General features: G+C 43.0%; 1 protein-coding gene across 1 annotated transcript in view; it reads left to right on the top strand.

Moving 5' to 3' along the window:
• The window catches only part of LOC128690839 (neuromedin-K receptor), a 284,333-nt gene that overhangs the window by 42,479 nt on the left and 224,831 nt on the right, over positions 1–17,023 (top strand). The window contains exon 2 of the mRNA XM_070088495.1: positions 13,632–13,778. Coding sequence (XP_069944596.1) covers positions 13,632–13,778 — 147 coding nt within the window. The remainder of the gene's footprint in view (positions 1–13,631; positions 13,779–17,023) is intronic.

Here is a 17,023-nt window from a genome sequence, read left to right as displayed (position 1 = left end):
CCAGCCAGCGATTTCATCGACCTCGTTGAACTATGTGTCGGCTTTATGTGTTTCTCTTTTGAAAATCACCTCTTTCAACAGACTTTTGGTCTACCCATGGGATCGCCACTCAGTGAGTTCCTGGCGAACTTATACATGGAACATCTAGAAGCCGAGAGTTTCTCCACCATTATTCCTTCGGCTGTCACCTGGCTCCGTTATGTTGACGACATTCTCCTCATAACTCCCAGGTGCTTCAACGTTCAAGCTCTCCAAGAAAAGCTCAACCAGGTCGAGCCCTCAATCCAGTTCACACTTGAAGAAGAAGTCAACAACACTCTTCCTTTCCTTGATGTTCTTCTCTGCAAAACTGACCACGAACTTCGTTTTAAAATCTATCGAAAACCAACCAACCAAAACGATCTTCTCCACTTCTATTCTCACCAAGACACCAAAACTAAACGTGGTGTGATTATAGGCTTCTTCCTGCGCGCACTCAGAATCTGCAGCAATGGGTTCCTTGAGGAAGAATGCACTATAATTGAACAAGTATTTTCTAAACTCCACTATCCTCGTCACTTCATTAGAGACTGCAGACGGCGGGCATTAAACATCTTCAACACACCCAGAGAAGACACTGCCGAGAAGAGATACATAGTCCTCCCCACCAACTCCATTGCCAAACATGTTTCCAACATCTTTTCCAATACATCATTCCAAGTATCTACCTCCACAACCACGACCATCAAGGACATCACCAGTAGTAGACAGGACAAGCTTCCATCCTCTGCAGGGGTATACATAATCCCTTGTAATGACTGCAACAAATTATACGTGGGCGAAACATCAAGAGACCTCCAAACACGTATTTCAGAACACCAATACGCAAGCAGGACTGACGATACAAGGAATGCCTGTGTACAACATCGCAATTCACACAACCATTTAATTACCTACAAAAACTCAAGACTTATCGCCACAGAAGACAACACTCAATACCGAAGAATCCTGGAATCATCGCTTATCTCTATAACCAACAATTTCAACCAGAACAATGGCTTCTATAACATAGCTGAACCACTTGCCAAGAAACTTCTCATCGCTATCCCACATAAGAACATAAAACACTGCAGAAGGTCTGCACACAACTTGTCCTATACCCCTGCCAAGCTACCCAAGATTTTAGACTCTATAACCCACACCCGGTAGATCATCAGATGCAGCATTCTCCACCTGACCTCAACATTCTGAACCTGACTATAAATACTCACTTCCCTTCCACCCCAGGTAGATCTGTTTGTGACTTGAAAAATCCCACTGTGTGGGCGAAACGTTGTCAATAAAGGATCACATTAAACTGCACATGTGTTTATGTTTCCATTGTGTCGGTATTTTATACCATTTATTTTCATCGTTACCTGCACTAGCAACTAGTCTCAACTCGTCCATCTTATTCCTAGTACTACGACTATTTGTGTAACATATACTTAAGGACCCTCCTTTCTCTTTACCCTTCCTGCTCCTTTCTGTTATTCCGCTAAACCTATTACTGTCCTTGTCAATTAGTGCCACTGGCTTTCCAATATCCACCTCATTTTGCCTATTACTAGTTCTCCTAGTACTCATATTACTACACTGCGACTTCACTGTTTTCCCGCCAAAACCCATACCACTAACTATTCCTAGTTTAAAGGCTTAACAGCTCCCTCCACTGCGTTGGCCAGTGCTCCCACCCCACACCTAGATAAGTGAACCCTATCCCTGGCATACATGTCATTTCTGCCATAGAAGAGGTCCCAGTTGTCAATGAATGTTACCGCATTTTCCTTACAGTATTTGTCCAGCCAGCAATTGACACCAATTGCTCTGGACAACCATTCATTTCCAACTCCTCTCCTTGGCAAAATACCACATATGACAGGGTTCCCACCCTTCCTCCTAATTATCTCTATTGCTGACCTATACCTGCTAATCAGGTCCTCACTCCTACGTCTGGCAGCATTGTTGCCTCCAGCACTGAGACATTACCTCTCATGATGTCATCCAGATGGCTAACAATATCCTTCATCCCAGCCCCAGGAAAACACACTCTCTGCCTCCTACTCCTATCCTTCAAGCAGAATGCCCTATCCATGTACCTAATCTGGCTATCCCCAACAACAACAATGTTTTTACCTTCCTTGGCGACGTCCGTCGTGATGTTCCCAGTAGTCGACTCACATTCGTTAGGTTGCACTACACCTTCACTTGTGGAATTCGTCAAGACGTTCTCGATGGTTTTCGTTGGGGTTTCTAGGGATGTATCACTCACGTCAGCCAAAGCTTCCTTGGTGCTCGTCGTGACATTCCCAGTAGAACACCCACATTCGTCAGGTAGCACCGAAAATGGGTTGGAAATTTCCACAGTAGTCTTCTGGGTCCTCGTTGTTTCTTCCTTTCTTCCTTTCCAACAGTCTTCTTGATCCTCAGCTTGGTTCCATGTTGCCCGGCCACTGACCAAGCTCCCCTCTTAACCTGGGGCTCACAACAGGAGGATTACTTCGAATCCTCTTGTTCTCCTCCGTTAATCGCCGTATCTCCTGCTTAGCAACCCTAAGCTCTTCTTTCAGCTGCTGGTAAAGTTGCTCAAGAGAGGGCATCCTGTTTCAGATTCACAGAGAGCCCACAAACAGGTCTTCACAGAGCTAAGTACAAGTCACCGCTGAGCTTTTTCATAATCTCTCACTCAAATGCCGGACTTAAAATAAAAAAAAAGGTTTCGGGGAAGAGGACGACCTCTGGTGACACGGTGTAGAGACCGAGATCAAATGATGACCATCAAAGTGGCGAGGTCCTGCACACCCAGTTATTGATTCCAGTCATTTTCCCACAATTGAGATCAGGTTGAATGGTCGGTAATTAGTAGGTAGCCGCTGAGCCAGAGATTTGCTTCTCTCCCTCTCTGTTTGTGCTCATATATAAAGTCTTAATCCTGGGGACAGATAGTTAGATAAATAGATAGATTGATATGTAGATAGATAGATAGAGATAGATAGATAGAGAGAGAGAAAGTTAGAGAGAGAGAGAGAGAGAGAGAGAGAGAGAGAGAGAGAGAGAGAGAGAGAGAGAGAGAGAGAGAGAGAGAGAGAGAGAGAGAGAGAGAGAGCAGCCTGCAATCTTCTCTTTTTCTATCCTGGAGTCATGAACCTAGATAACACACGATAGTTTTTATTATAGATAGACGTAATTCCTAATGGTTATAACTATAACCATAATTTTTAAATGGGGTGGACGAGTAATCCGTTGGAAGGCCTCTGTCAGTTGACCAAAAGCTCCAGCTCCGGGCCATCATATGAGTAACACCTGCATCAGGAGGCACTTCTGTTTCCTGTCAAACTTTATCAAACCTAAGGTAGATATAGATAGTTCTTCTTACCAGATAGCCTCAGTGTGGACCTGAAAACCCTCTCTCCTCTGTCTATCTATCTATCTATTCCATGTTCTCCCATGTATTCCTAAACCAAATTATACAGAGCTTAAGGATTGAGGAAATAATACAGAACCTAATAATAACGAATTTGAAAATAACGCAGACCTTAATTAGAGGATTCGAGAATAATATAACACTAAATGATAATGGATGCGAGAAGAATGTAGAAATTATTAATGCAAAAAATGAAGAACTTGGAAGTTCTGAAGAGCAAAAAATATGAATCCAGAGTATTGGTACATGGATGGTGACAATAAAGAAAATAGACCCCGTCTACCCCTTAAGATCCCTCCCCATACTTTCAATCTTCCCTCTTTTCTCCTTCATACTTCACCCTTCACCCCTCCCCCCTAACCCTTGACCCCCCTCCCCCAGAAATTTTTCTCTGCTGCGTTTTTTATTTCGACCTATATTTGGTAAATTATGCAGTATATCGTAAAGGGTGAGGAAGACAGAGAAATCAGTAACTGGAGGGTAAGACTAGCCAAGTGTGTCTAAGAGAAACCCAGTAACTAGAGGGTAAGACTAGCCAGGTGTGTCTGAGAGAAACCCAGTAACTGGATAGTAAGACTAGCCAGGTGTGTCTGACAGAAACCCAGTAACTGAATAGTAAGACTAACCAGGTGTATCTGAGAGAAACCCAGTAACTGGATAGTAGGACTAACCAGGTGTGTCTGACAGAAACCCAGCAACTGAATAGTAAGACTAACCAGGTGTATCTGAGAGAAACCCAGTAACTGGATAGTAAGACTAGCCAGGTGCCCTAGTATCGAGCCCTTGCTCAGACAAGACTGGACTTACACAGATGACAACAAAGAAATGAGTGAGATGCTAAAATCCCAATACGACTCTGCGTTTAGCGAGTCACTAATCAGTCAAAAAAAAAAAAGCAAAAGATCCACAATCCAAATGATTTTTTCATGAATGAGCCTCAAAACTCAAAATTTCCGACATTACACTAACTCCGGTAGACTTTGAGAAACCTTTTGACAACACGCCCATGTACTCAGCCCCCAGGCCCAGACTCGTGGAACTCTGTGTTCATTAAGAACTGCAAGAAACCCCCTTTCGAGTGCCCTAAGTATACTATGGAGAAGGAGCTTAGACACGGGTGAAATTCCACAGTCACTAAAAACAACGGATATAGCCCCACTCCATAAAGGTGGCAGCAAGGCATTAGCTAAGAACTATTCACCAGTACATAGCTCTAACGTCCCACATCACAAAAAATCTCAGAAAGAGTGCAAAGAAGCATGACTGCAAGTCACTTGGATTACCAAAAACTGCACAATCCAGGGCAACATGGGTTCAAAGATGGTCGCTCCTGCCTCTCGCAACTACTGGATCACTATGATATGGTGATCCAGATGCAGTATACACAGACTTTGCAAAAGCCGTTGACAAGTGTGATCATGGTGTAATAGCGCACAAAATACGTGCTAAAGAAATAACTGGCAAAGTGGAAAGATGGATCTTCAACTTTCTAACCAATCAAACACAAAGAGTAATGCTAAACGGAGTTAAATCGGAAGCTGCCATAGTGAAAAGCTCTGTTCCACAAGACACAGTACTCGACCCCATCCTGTTCCTCATCATCATATCAGATATAAACAGAGATGTAATCCACAACACCGTGTCATCCTTTGCAGACGATACAAGGATCTGCATGAGACTGTCATCTATTGAGGACACGGCTAACCTCCAAGAAGATATAAACCAAGTTTTCCAATGGGCAACGGAAAACAATATGATGTTCAGTGAAGACAAATCCCAACTACTCAGTTATGGAAAACTCTGATCATACAATAGAGCGAGAAAATAATGTGAGGGACCTGGGAGTGGTAATGTCTGAGGATCTCACTTTCAAGGATCACAACAGTGCCAAGATCCCAACTGCGAAGAAAATGATAGGATGGATAATGAGAACATTCGAAACGAAAGATGCCAAGTCAGTGATGATCCTTTTCAAATCACTTGTCTTCTCTAGGTTGGAGTACGGCTGTGCATTAACATCTCCGTTGAAAGGATGGGAAATTACAGATCTAGAGAGTGTACAGAGAACCTTTACTTTACATATAAATTCCATCAAACACCTCAACTACTGGGAACGCTTGGAAGCACTTGACTTGTACTCGCTGGAGGCGAGAAAGATATATTATAATCTACACTTGGAAAATCCTAGAAAGAATGGTCACGAATCTCCACACAGAAATCATTCCCTACGAAAATAAAAGGCTGGGCAGGCGGTCGGTGCAAAATACCCCCAATGAAAACTAGGGGCGCCATTGGTACACTAAGAGAGCACACAGTAATTGTCTGGGACCCAAGACTGTTCAACAGCCTTCCACCATGCATAAGGGGAATTACCAATAGGCCCTGGCTGCCTTCAAGAGGAAGCTAGAAAAATACTTAAAGTCGGTGCTGGATCAGCCGGATTGTGATTCGTACGTTGGACTACGTGCGACCAGCAGAAAAAGTATGGTTGATCAGGTCCTGATCCACCGGGAAGCCTGGTCGTAGACCGGGCCGAGGGGGCATTGATCCACGGAATACCCTCCAGGTAGACTCCAAGTAGGTAGGTGTATCTGAAAAAAACCCAGTCACTGGGTAGTAAGACTAGCCAGGTGTGTCTGAGAGAAACCCAGTAACTGTGTAGTAAGACTAGCCAGGTGTGTCTGAGGGAAACCCAGTAATTGTGTAGTAAGACTAGCCAGGTGTGTCTGAGAGAAACTCAGTAGCTGTGTAGTAAGACTAGCCAGGTGTGTCTGAGCGAAACCCAGTAACTGGATAGTAAGACTAGCCAGGTGTATCTGAGAGAACTCAAATAACTAGATGGTAACACTAGCCAGGTGTATCTGAGAGAAACCCAATAACTGGATGGTAAGACTAGCCAGGTGTATCTGAGAGAAACCCAGTGACTGTGTAGTAAGACTAGCCAGGTGTGTCTGAGAGAAACCCAGTGACTGTGTAGGAAGATTAGACAGGAGTGTCTCAGAGAAACCTAGTAACAGTGTAGCAAGACTAGCCAGGTGTCTGAGAGAACCCCCAATAACTGGATGGTAAGATTAGCCAGGTGTGTCTGAGAGAAACCCGGTAACTGTGTAGTAAGACTAGCCAGGTGTGTCTGAGAGAAACCAAATAACTAGATGGTAAGACTAGCCAGGTGTGTCTGAGAGAAACCTAGTAACTGGACAGTAAGACTAGCCAAGTATGTCTCAGAGAAACCCAGTAACTGTGTAGTAAGACTAGCCAGGTGTATCTGAGAGAACCCAATAACTGGATGGTAAGACTAGCCAGGTGTGTCTCAGGGAAACCCAGTAACTGGATAGTAAGACTAGCCAGGTGTGTCTGAAAGAAACCTAGTAACTGGGCAGTAAGACTAGCCAGGTGTGTCTGAGAGAAACCAAGTAAATGGGTAGTAAGACTAGCCAGGTGTGTCTGAGAGAAACCCAGTAACTGGATGGTAAGACTAGCCAGGTGTGTCTCAGACAAACCCAGTAACTGGGCAGTAAGACTAGCCAGGTGTGTCTGAGAGAAACCCAGTAACTGGATAGTAAGACTAGCCAGGTGTGTCTGAGAGAAACCCAGTAACTGGATAGTAAGACTAGCCAGGTGTGTCTGAGAGAAACCCAGTAACTGGATAGTAAGACTAGCCAGGTGTGTCTGAGAGAAACCCAGTAACTGGATAATAAGACTAGCCAGGTGTGTCTGAGAGAAACTCAGTAACTGGGTAATAAGACTAGCCAGGTGTGTCTGAGAGAAACCCAGTAACTGGATAGTAAGACTATTCAGGTGTGTCTGAGAGAAACCCAGTAACTGGATAGTAAGACTAGCCAGGTGTGTCTGAGAGAAACCCAGTAACTGGATAGTAAGACTAGCCAGGTGTGTCTATGAATGTTTAATTTTAATCAGTACTTCTGCCTCCTTGTTAAAACTAGTTCTAAACTTTGTACTAAATGAACCTCCTTCTAGAGTTTCTATATTAATTCCATTTGCAAAGAAATGCTTCCTATTAGTGATTATTCTCTCTTCTCGAATGTGATTGTCTCTCTGAATGTTTATGTTTTATCTGACTGTGTTGGTCTTCTGTGTTTATTGGGTTGGTATTCTCTGAGTGGGTTGGGTTGGTCTTCTCTGAGTGCGTTGGGATGGTCTTCTCTGAGTTTGTTGGGTTGGTCTTCTCTGAGTGAGTTGGGTTGGTCTTCTCTGACGGGGTTGGGTTGGTCTTCTCTGAGTGGGTTTTGTTGGTCTTCTCTGAGTGGGTTGGGATGGTCTTCTCTGAGTGGGTTGGGATGGTCTTCTCTGAGTGGGTTGGGCTGGTCTTCTCTTAGTGGGTTGGAATAGTCTTCTCTGAGTGGGTTGGGTTGATCTTCTCTGAGTGGGTTTGCGTGACCAGTGGTGTAACCCAGAGTACAAGTCACAACACCCTGGCTACAACAGCTCACAACGGAGATAAATCTTTACTTGACATGTCACTCAGTTCTGGAACTTTTCATTATCCTAATACAAAACGCCATAAAAAATCTGAAACTGCCAGTGAAGTTCGTTCTCTGCAGTGTCCTTCCTGAAGTCAAGTTGAATTTAAGTTCAACTAAGTTCAGCTGGTAGATTGGTTAACTAGGTTTAATTTTTAAAACCTATCGACTACACGAGGGGTCATTAATCGCCTGTAAACCATCAATCAAATTAGCTTCAATACGTAAAGTCGGGATTCAAGTAAAGTTTCGGTGATGAATTAAACACTCGTGCAACACTTGGGTATCAATCAGTGGCTTCCTCAGTCCAATACAGAGAAGAATGGCTAGAGGTTAAAATTACTTTGAGGTACTTAGTCCCAAATTCATCAACCTGTCGGTTCCATGAACCAGTTATCAAAACTCTTAGTGTATACGAACCGAGAAAATAAAACTTTTTGGTCTTTATATACGAGTGTGTAGAGTGGCAGTTCTCTTGGTCTTTATATACGAGTGTGTAGAGTGGCAGTTCTCTTGGTCTTTATATACGAGTGTGTAGAGTGGCAGTTCTCGTGGTCTATATACACGAGTGTGTAGAGTGGCAGTTCTCTTGGTCTATATATACAAGTGTGTAGAGTGGCAGTTCTCGTGGTCTATATACACGAGTGTGTAGAGTGGCAGTTCTCTTGGTCTTTATATACAAGTGTGTAGAGTGGCAGTTCTCGTGGTCTATATACACGAGTGTGTAGAGTGGCAGTTCTCGTGGTCTATATACACGAGTGTGTAGAGTGGCAGTTCTCGTGGTCTATATACACGAGTGTGTAGAGTGGCAGTTCTCGTGGTCTATATACACGAGTGTGTAGAGTGGCAGTTCTCGTGGTCTATATACACGAGTGTGTAGAGTGGCAGTTCTCTTGGTGTATATACACGAGTGTGTAGAGTGGCAGTTCTCGTGGTCTATATACACGAGTGTGTAGAGTGGCAGTTCTCGTGGTCTATATACATGAGTGTGTAGAGTGGCAGTTCTCTTGGTCTATATATACGAGTGTGTAGAGTGGCAGTTCTCGTGGTCTATATACATGAGTGTGTAGAGTGGCAGTTCTCTTGGTCTTTATATACGAGTGTGTAGAGTGGCAGTTCTCGTGGTCTATATACACGAGTGTGTAGAGTGGCAGTTCTCTTGGTCTATATATACGAGTGTGTAGAGTGGCAGTTCTATTGGTCTATATACACGAGTGTGTAGAGTGGCAGTTCTTGTGGTCTATATACACGAGTGTGTAGAGTGGCAGTTCTATTGGTCTATATACACGAGTGTGTAGAGTGGCAGTTCTCGTGGTCTATATACACGAGTGTGTAGAGTGGCAGTTCTCGTGGTCTATATATACGAGTGTGTAGAGTGGCAGTTCTCGTGGTCTATATATACGAGTGTGTAGAGTGGCAGTTCTCTTGGACTCCTTCATAACCCATCACAATCACAATCTTGAAACAAGTATATTGACAAAAAAATACGATAGTTTTCCTTTAAGATGAAGTGCTATTGACTGCTATTAAAGGCTGTTGACAATATTAGAGATGCTGGAGTAATTTTTCTCAAATTTCAACGTCATGTATTATTGATCTGCCATTAGCCAGAATTAATCAAGGGAGTCGAGGACTTGTATACCGTCTAAATATTTCTCATGTTCTTGGAAGGACATAATTTGTAACAGCATTCGGGATGTTTTGCTTCACTGATCTGCGTGCCAGGAAATGTTTACTGAATGGTGTAACTGATTTCGCTGATTCTGTACTGGACTGACATGATCTCTACTGGATTGACATGATCTGTACTAGACTGATATCATCTGTACTGGACTGACATGATCTCTACTGGATTGACATGATCTGTACTAGACTGATATCATCTGTACTGGACTGACATGATCTCTACTGGATTGACATGATCTGTACTAGACTGATATCATCTGTACTAGACTGACATCATCTGTACTAGACTGACATCATCTGTACTAGACTGACATCATCTGTACTAGACTGACATCATCTGTACTAGACTGACATCATCTGTACTAGACTGACATCATCTGTACTAGACTGACATCATCTGTACTAGACTGACATCATCTGTACTAGACTGACATCATCTGTACTAGACTGACATCATCTGTACTAGACTGACATCATCTGTACTAGACTGACATCATCTGTACTAGACTGACATCATCTGTACTAGACTGACATCATCTGTACTAGACTGACATCATCTGTACTGGACTGACATGATCTCTACTGGATTGACATGATCTGTACTAGACTGACATCATCTGTACTAGACTGACATCATCTGTACTAGACTGATATCATCTGTACTGGACTGACATGATCTCTACTGGATTGACATGATCTGTACTAGACTGATATCATCTGTACTGGACTGACATGATCTCTACTGGATTGACATGATCTGTACTAGACTGATATCATCTGTACTAGACTGACATCATCTGTACTAGACTGACATCATCTGTACTAGACTGACATCATCTGTACTAGACTGACATCATCTGTACTAGACTGACATCATCTGTACTAGACTGACATCATCTGTACTAGACTGACATCATCTGTACTAGACTGACATCATCTGTACTAGACTGACATCATCTGTACTAGACTGACATCATCTGTACTAGACTGACATCATCTGTACTAGACTGACATCATCTGTACTAGACTGACATCATCTGTACTAGACTGACATCATCTGCCTTCGTATTTATAATAGTTTTCCAACAGAATTTTCTTTGTTTCTCGCTCTGTCTATATATCCGTCACTCTGTGTCTGTCACTGTGTCTGTCACTGTGTATGTCAGTGTGTCTGTCACTGTGTCTGTCACTGTGTCACTGTGTCTGTCACTGTGTATGTCAGTGTGTCTGTCACTGTGTCTGTCACTGTGTCACTGTGTCTGTCACTGTGTCACTGTGTCTGTCACTGTGTCTGTCACTGTGTCTGTCACTGTGTCTGTCACTGTGTCTGTCACTGTGTCTGTCACTGTGTCTGTCACTGTGTCTGTCACTGTGTCTGTCACTGTGTCTGTCACTGTGTATGTCACTGTGTCTGTCACTGTCTGTCACTGTGTATGTCACTGTGTCTGTCACTGTGTCACTGTGTCTGTCACTGTGTCTGTCACTGTGTCTGTCACTGTGTCTGTCACTGTGTCTGTCACTGTGTCTGTCACTGTGTCACTGTGTCTGTCACTGTGTCACTGTGTCTGTCACTGTGTCACTGTGTCTGTCACTGTGTCTGTCACTGTGTCACTGTGTCTGTCACTGTGTCTGTCACTGTGTCTGTCACTGTGTCACTGTGTCTGTCACTGTGTCTGTCACTGTTTCTGTCACTGTGTCTGTCACTGTGTCTGTCACTGTGTCTGCTACTGTGTCTGTCACTGTGTCTGTCACTGTATCTGTCACTGTGTCTGTCACTGTGTCTGTCACTGTGTCTGTCACTGTGTCTGTCACTGTGTATGTCACTGTGTCTGTCACTGTGTCTGTTACTGTGTCTGTCACTGTGTCTGTCACTGTGTATGTCACTGTGTCGCTCACTGTGTCTCACTGTGTCTGTCACTGCGTCTGTCACTGTGTCTGTCACTGTATCTGTCACTGTGTCTGTCACTGTGTCTGTCACTGTGTCTGTCACTGTGTCTGTCACTGTTTCTGTCACTGTGTCTGTCACTGTGTCTGTCACTGTGTCTGCTACTGTGTATGTCACTGTGTCGCTCACTGTGTCTGTCACTGTGTCTGTCACTGCGTCTGTCACTGTGTCTGTCACTGTATCTGTCACTGTGTCTGTCACTGTGTCTGTCACTGTGTCTGTCACTGTGTCTGTCACTGTGTCTGTCACTGTGTCTGTCACTGTGTCTGTCACTGTGTCTGTCACTGTGTCTGTCACTGTGTCTGTCACTGTGTCTGTCACTGTGTCTGTCACTGTTTCTGTCACTGTGTCTGTCACTGTGTCTGTCACTGTGTCTGCTACTGTGTCTGTCACTGTGTCTGTCACTGTATCTGTCACTGTGTCTGTCACTGTGTCTGTCACTGTTTCTGTCACTGTGTCTGTCACTGTGTCTGTCACTGTGTCTGCTACTGTGTCTGTCACTGTGTCTGTCACTGTATCTGTCACTGTGTCTGTCACTGTGTCTGTCACTGTGTCTGTCACTGTGTATGTCACTGTGTCTGTCACTGTGTCTGCTACTGTGTCTGTCACTGTGTCTGTCACTGTATCTGTCACTGTGTCTGTCACTGTGTCTGTCACTGTGTCTGTCACTGTGTCTGTCACTGTATCTGTCACTGTGTCTGTCACTGTGTCTGTAACTGTGTCTGCCACTGTGTCTGTCGCTGTGTCTGTCACTGTATCTGTCACTGTGTCTGTCACTGTGTCTGTCACTGTGTCTGTCACTGTGTATGTCACTGTGTCTGTCACTGTGTCTGTTACTGTGTCTGTCACTGTGTATGTCACTGTGTCTGTCACTGTGTCTGTCACTCTGTCACTGTGTCTGTCAATGTGTCTGTCACTGTGTCTGTCACTGTGTCTGTCATTGTGTATGTCACTTTGTCTGTCACTCTGTGTCCGTCACTGTGTCTGTTACTGTGTCTGTCACTATGTCTGTCACTGTGTATGTCACTGTGTCTGTCTCTGTGCCTGTCACTGTGTCTATCACTGTGTCTGTCACTGTGTATGTCACTATGTCTGTCACTCTGTGTCCGTCACTGTGTCTGTTACTGTATCTGTCACTGTGTATGTCACTATGTCTGTCACTCTGTGTCCGTCACTGTGTCTGTTACTGTATCTGTCACTGTGTATGTCACTATGTCTGTCACTCTGTGTCCGTCACTGTGTCTGTTACTGTGTCTGTCACTGTGTCTGTTACTGTGCCTGTCACTATGTCTGTCACTGTGTATGTCACTGTGTCTGTCTCTGTGTCTATCACTGTGTCTGTCACTATGTCTATCACTGTGTCTGTCACTATGTCTGTCACTCTGTATGTCACTGTGTCCGTCACTGTGTATGTCACTGTGTCTGTCTCTGTGTCTGTCACTGTGTCTGTCACTATGTCTGTCACTGTGTATGTCACTGTGTCTGTCTCTGTGTCTATCACTGTGTATGTCACTATGCCCGTCACTGTGTATGTCACTATGTCTGTCACTGTGTATGTCACTGTGTCTGTTACTGTGTCTGTCACTATGTCTGTCACTGTGTATGTCACTGTATCTGTCACTGTGTCTGTCACTGTGTCTGTTACTGTGTCTGTCACTATGTCTGTCACTGTGTATGTCACTGTGTCTGTCTCTGTGTCTATCACTGTGTCTGTCACTATGTCTGTCACTGTGTCTGTCACTGTGTCTGTCACTATACCTGTCACTATGTCTGTCACTGTGTATGTCACTATGTCTGTCACTCCCTAATGTGTTATAGCACATAAGCAGCCTATGATTTAATACCAAGATTGTAATATGAACGAAACTGATCAGAGAGTTACTTATTTTAGTTTTCTCGAGTTATTTAGCTGTATCATTATCTTCTCATAAATTAAGACCGCTGAAGTTTCTCAGAGAAACAGCAAGTGTTTTAGAAATCCCAGAGAAGATATCTAAGCTTGCTAAAACATCACTGAAGGAATTAATCCAGGAATTATCCCAGCTCAATATCTTGTTTTCTGATGTGTGTGTGACAGGTACAAGGCGCTCATCCACCCGCTCAACACCCGCTGGACCAAGTCTCGATCTCGCCTGGTCATCGCAGTCATCTGGGTGTTCTCAGTCGTCATATCATTGGTGCCTCTGGTCGTGTCTGATTCAGAGCGCTTCGACTGGGATGGAGAGTAAGTAGTGCCCCCTCTTTGTTTTCTTCGTAAAGGCAGAGCAGTTAGATTACTGTGCATTCCGTGGTCGTACTATGAGGGGTAGTTTATCGTGCACACATATTCATCCTGCGAGTAGTAGGTCATTGTGCACCCTCAGCTCATCCTGTGAACGATAACGCAAAAGGACGGGATTACAGAGGTCACAGTTAGACTGTGAAATTTAGGGAGCATTGAAAAAATGCAATGTTTTGAGATGCAAGCTGCACTTTTCAGGCATTATTTGTCTGGTCACAACAAACTTATGTACAAAATTTCAGACCATTAAATGCCCAGTTACCTTGCAGCATTGCGATCGACTTTTCATCAAATTATACACCGTTGAAAGCAATTAGTTATAATTTATTGGTTGTCAGGATAATCAAGTGTACATGGTTTATATCATTTTTGGTTGTGAAGATTGTATAATCAAATGTACATGAGTTATATCAATCATCAACTATTTACTTGTAAACTATTACAAGTTATAAGTGAAGTCTTTCTTGGTGCGGAATTTGGGCATCACTTTCCTGGAAAATATTCTTTGCCTGATATATCCATCTCTTGCCTTCTGTCCAGTCACTTCAGTGCAAGCTTCAGTCATCAATTTTATCCCTCTCTCAACAGCTGGAGTGTTGTTTGGCCACTTGGGCACCTCCAGTGGAGTCTCAATAATTTTCAGAACCTGTTGATCTGATAGAGAAGCAACGAAAGGAGGTTCACTTTTGAGTTCAGGCTTCCAGTCAGTCATGGGATGATAGTTCTTTGCTTGCCACTTTAGTTTGGGAATCACTACTTTTCTTGATTTTACAATAGGTGCCACATTGTCATTCTCTTCATCTTCACTGTCATCCTCATCATCAGTGTAGATTAACAAGTCCTTCTCAGCAGCATCAGCAGAATCTTCTCCATCCTCATCAGAGCTCTCAATACTTTCTTCTGTCTACTGATTCTCTTCTCTAATTTTTCTTATTATTGAGACAGCTTTGTCTCTCACAGTCATGTCTTCATCAACACACATACCAAGAAGCAGCTGATCTGTGAGAGCAAGGTAGGAATTTCTTCACTGTTCAGACGTCTCGTAAATTGCAGTGACTGAAGACGTTCTTTGAACCGTGTGTAACATAAGGGTGCAGCTTGACGTGGAACCACATTGGAGCACTAAACTTTAAAATCATAATGACGACTCTCCTCAGCTCCTGACTGGGTCTTAATGTTGCCAGGTACAGCCTAAGGATCCTACTCCATAAAGTATCTCACCTTAACACACACGGTGGACCTGGTTCAAGATCAGCCAAGTCATCATCAACCACAACTGTGATCACTCCTTTGCAAATCCTATACAAGTATTTCTGGTCCCAAAACAGATCCTCTGCTACATTGTCAAACAGAGCAGGAAAATCAGTGAAACTGACTGAGTGGAAAGTAACAACTGTCAGCTCAGACAGAGGATCCTTGACTTGCTTGCCAATGGGACCTCTCCAATGCTCAGGACCATTTGGTTTACCGTTATAGTGTAGACAAATACAGGCCAGGTGGTATCCGTCACACTCCTTAATTTTGCTCCCTACATCTTGACAGGCGGCACCAGGACAGAAACAACTACGTATATCAAACAACTCGTTCATTTGTTTCTGAAATGTAGCTTTTTTGGAAACATTTTCGTTCTTATTATGTTCTATTCCTCTACTTTACAATTTTCTCAATAGTTTTCTGGCTGAGAATAGGAATAGTCTTTCTGTCCCCAATTGATTTTTCGCATAGTCCAGAACAATCCTTAGCTGTTATCTTGATAATCACTGAAACATCAGTAAACTTTCCTTCGTCACATTTATATCACCAGCAGTTCCTTAACATATCACCTTTGAACGGAAGTTTGTTCATTGGAACAACACTGGCATGACCAAACAATACATTTTCTGTGTCTTTCCTCGTTGACATTGTAGCATCTCTGTAGTAAAGTATGTAAGTAATCAGAGTATCTGAAAAGAGAGTGAGTTAGTTAATGTTTATAAATACTGCAGAGTACATAGATACAGTACATAAAACACTGCGCTGCGCTACTCAGTAATACAGATATATTCCAAAATTTCAGTCGCAAATGCTGTAGGCTGAACCTCAACCAATCAACTTCATATTTGGCACCGATTCTAAGATGTATATAATGAACAATGCCTGACGAGTGCAGCTTTGACCAAAATTTCAAGGCTCCCTACTGTGTATAGTCATTTAAAATATTATTATTTCATATTATAATTCCTTCACATAGCTAATATACACAATGTAATTTGGTGAGACCATCTCAGAAAAATTAGTCGGTTACAAACTCATCACATTTATTCATCTAGTTAAATGCAAAAAATAAAAAAGTGAATACTGCACAAAATTTCAGAAATCTTACCAATAACAGCGATGCCAAGCAGCCACAGGGGGAGCTGAATGATAGCTCTAAACATTATGTGTTGCAATCAACACGTCTTCACGAGCTTCGTGTGTTGCATGAGTGAGTAGGAAGTCCAGGTAGATTCGTTCAAGAGATTGACTCTAGCAAGAGCCGCTCCCCTTCCTACTCATTTCTCCAACACTGGAAGCTCCTGAAAATATGTTAATTGCATGACGAAAGGCCTAGAGCTGTCATTCAACTTCCCCTGTTGTTGTTTTGCGTCTTGCCTCGCGTGTTCGAGATACTGATAAACAATGATGTGATTTGCCATTTCACGTAAGGTTTGTTGGGTCGTATTTCTAAATGGTTGGACATCAACATATAGCGTATGTCTCTGTCTCTGTCCACACTACTGACATCTCCATATAAAACATACTGTCAGACTTATAGCTCACCCTTTAACCTTACACTAGCCACGTCTTAAAGTCTGCTGACCTTGCTACTTTCTCCATATAGTAGACAGGTTGAACTTGACATATTTCATCATGATGGACAATGAATTTGCTAGTTCCCATCCTTTCTATTCAGTTTGCTTTCCAACTCATTTTCTAGTTCTTGTCTCATAATTTTCTTTGAAAATTTTGAGAAGCAAACATTTTTTTCCACATTCTCTCTTTTCAATGCTAGCTTAACCGAGTCATCAATTTCATGGTCTGGAAACCCGAAGAATAAATCATTGTCCATTTTCATCTATATACCTCCGAACCTTAATTATTATGATGATTATTATTGCTGTTTTGTTATAAATTGTTATTGGTAGGATGGTTAATGAGGTTTAAATCCT

The sequence above is a fragment of the Cherax quadricarinatus genome, chromosome 24, assembly GCF_038502225.1.
Source record: "Cherax quadricarinatus isolate ZL_2023a chromosome 24, ASM3850222v1, whole genome shotgun sequence".
NCBI lineage: Eukaryota > Metazoa > Arthropoda > Malacostraca > Decapoda > Parastacidae > Cherax > Cherax quadricarinatus.
This window is presented reverse-complemented; position numbering and strand designations above follow the sequence as displayed.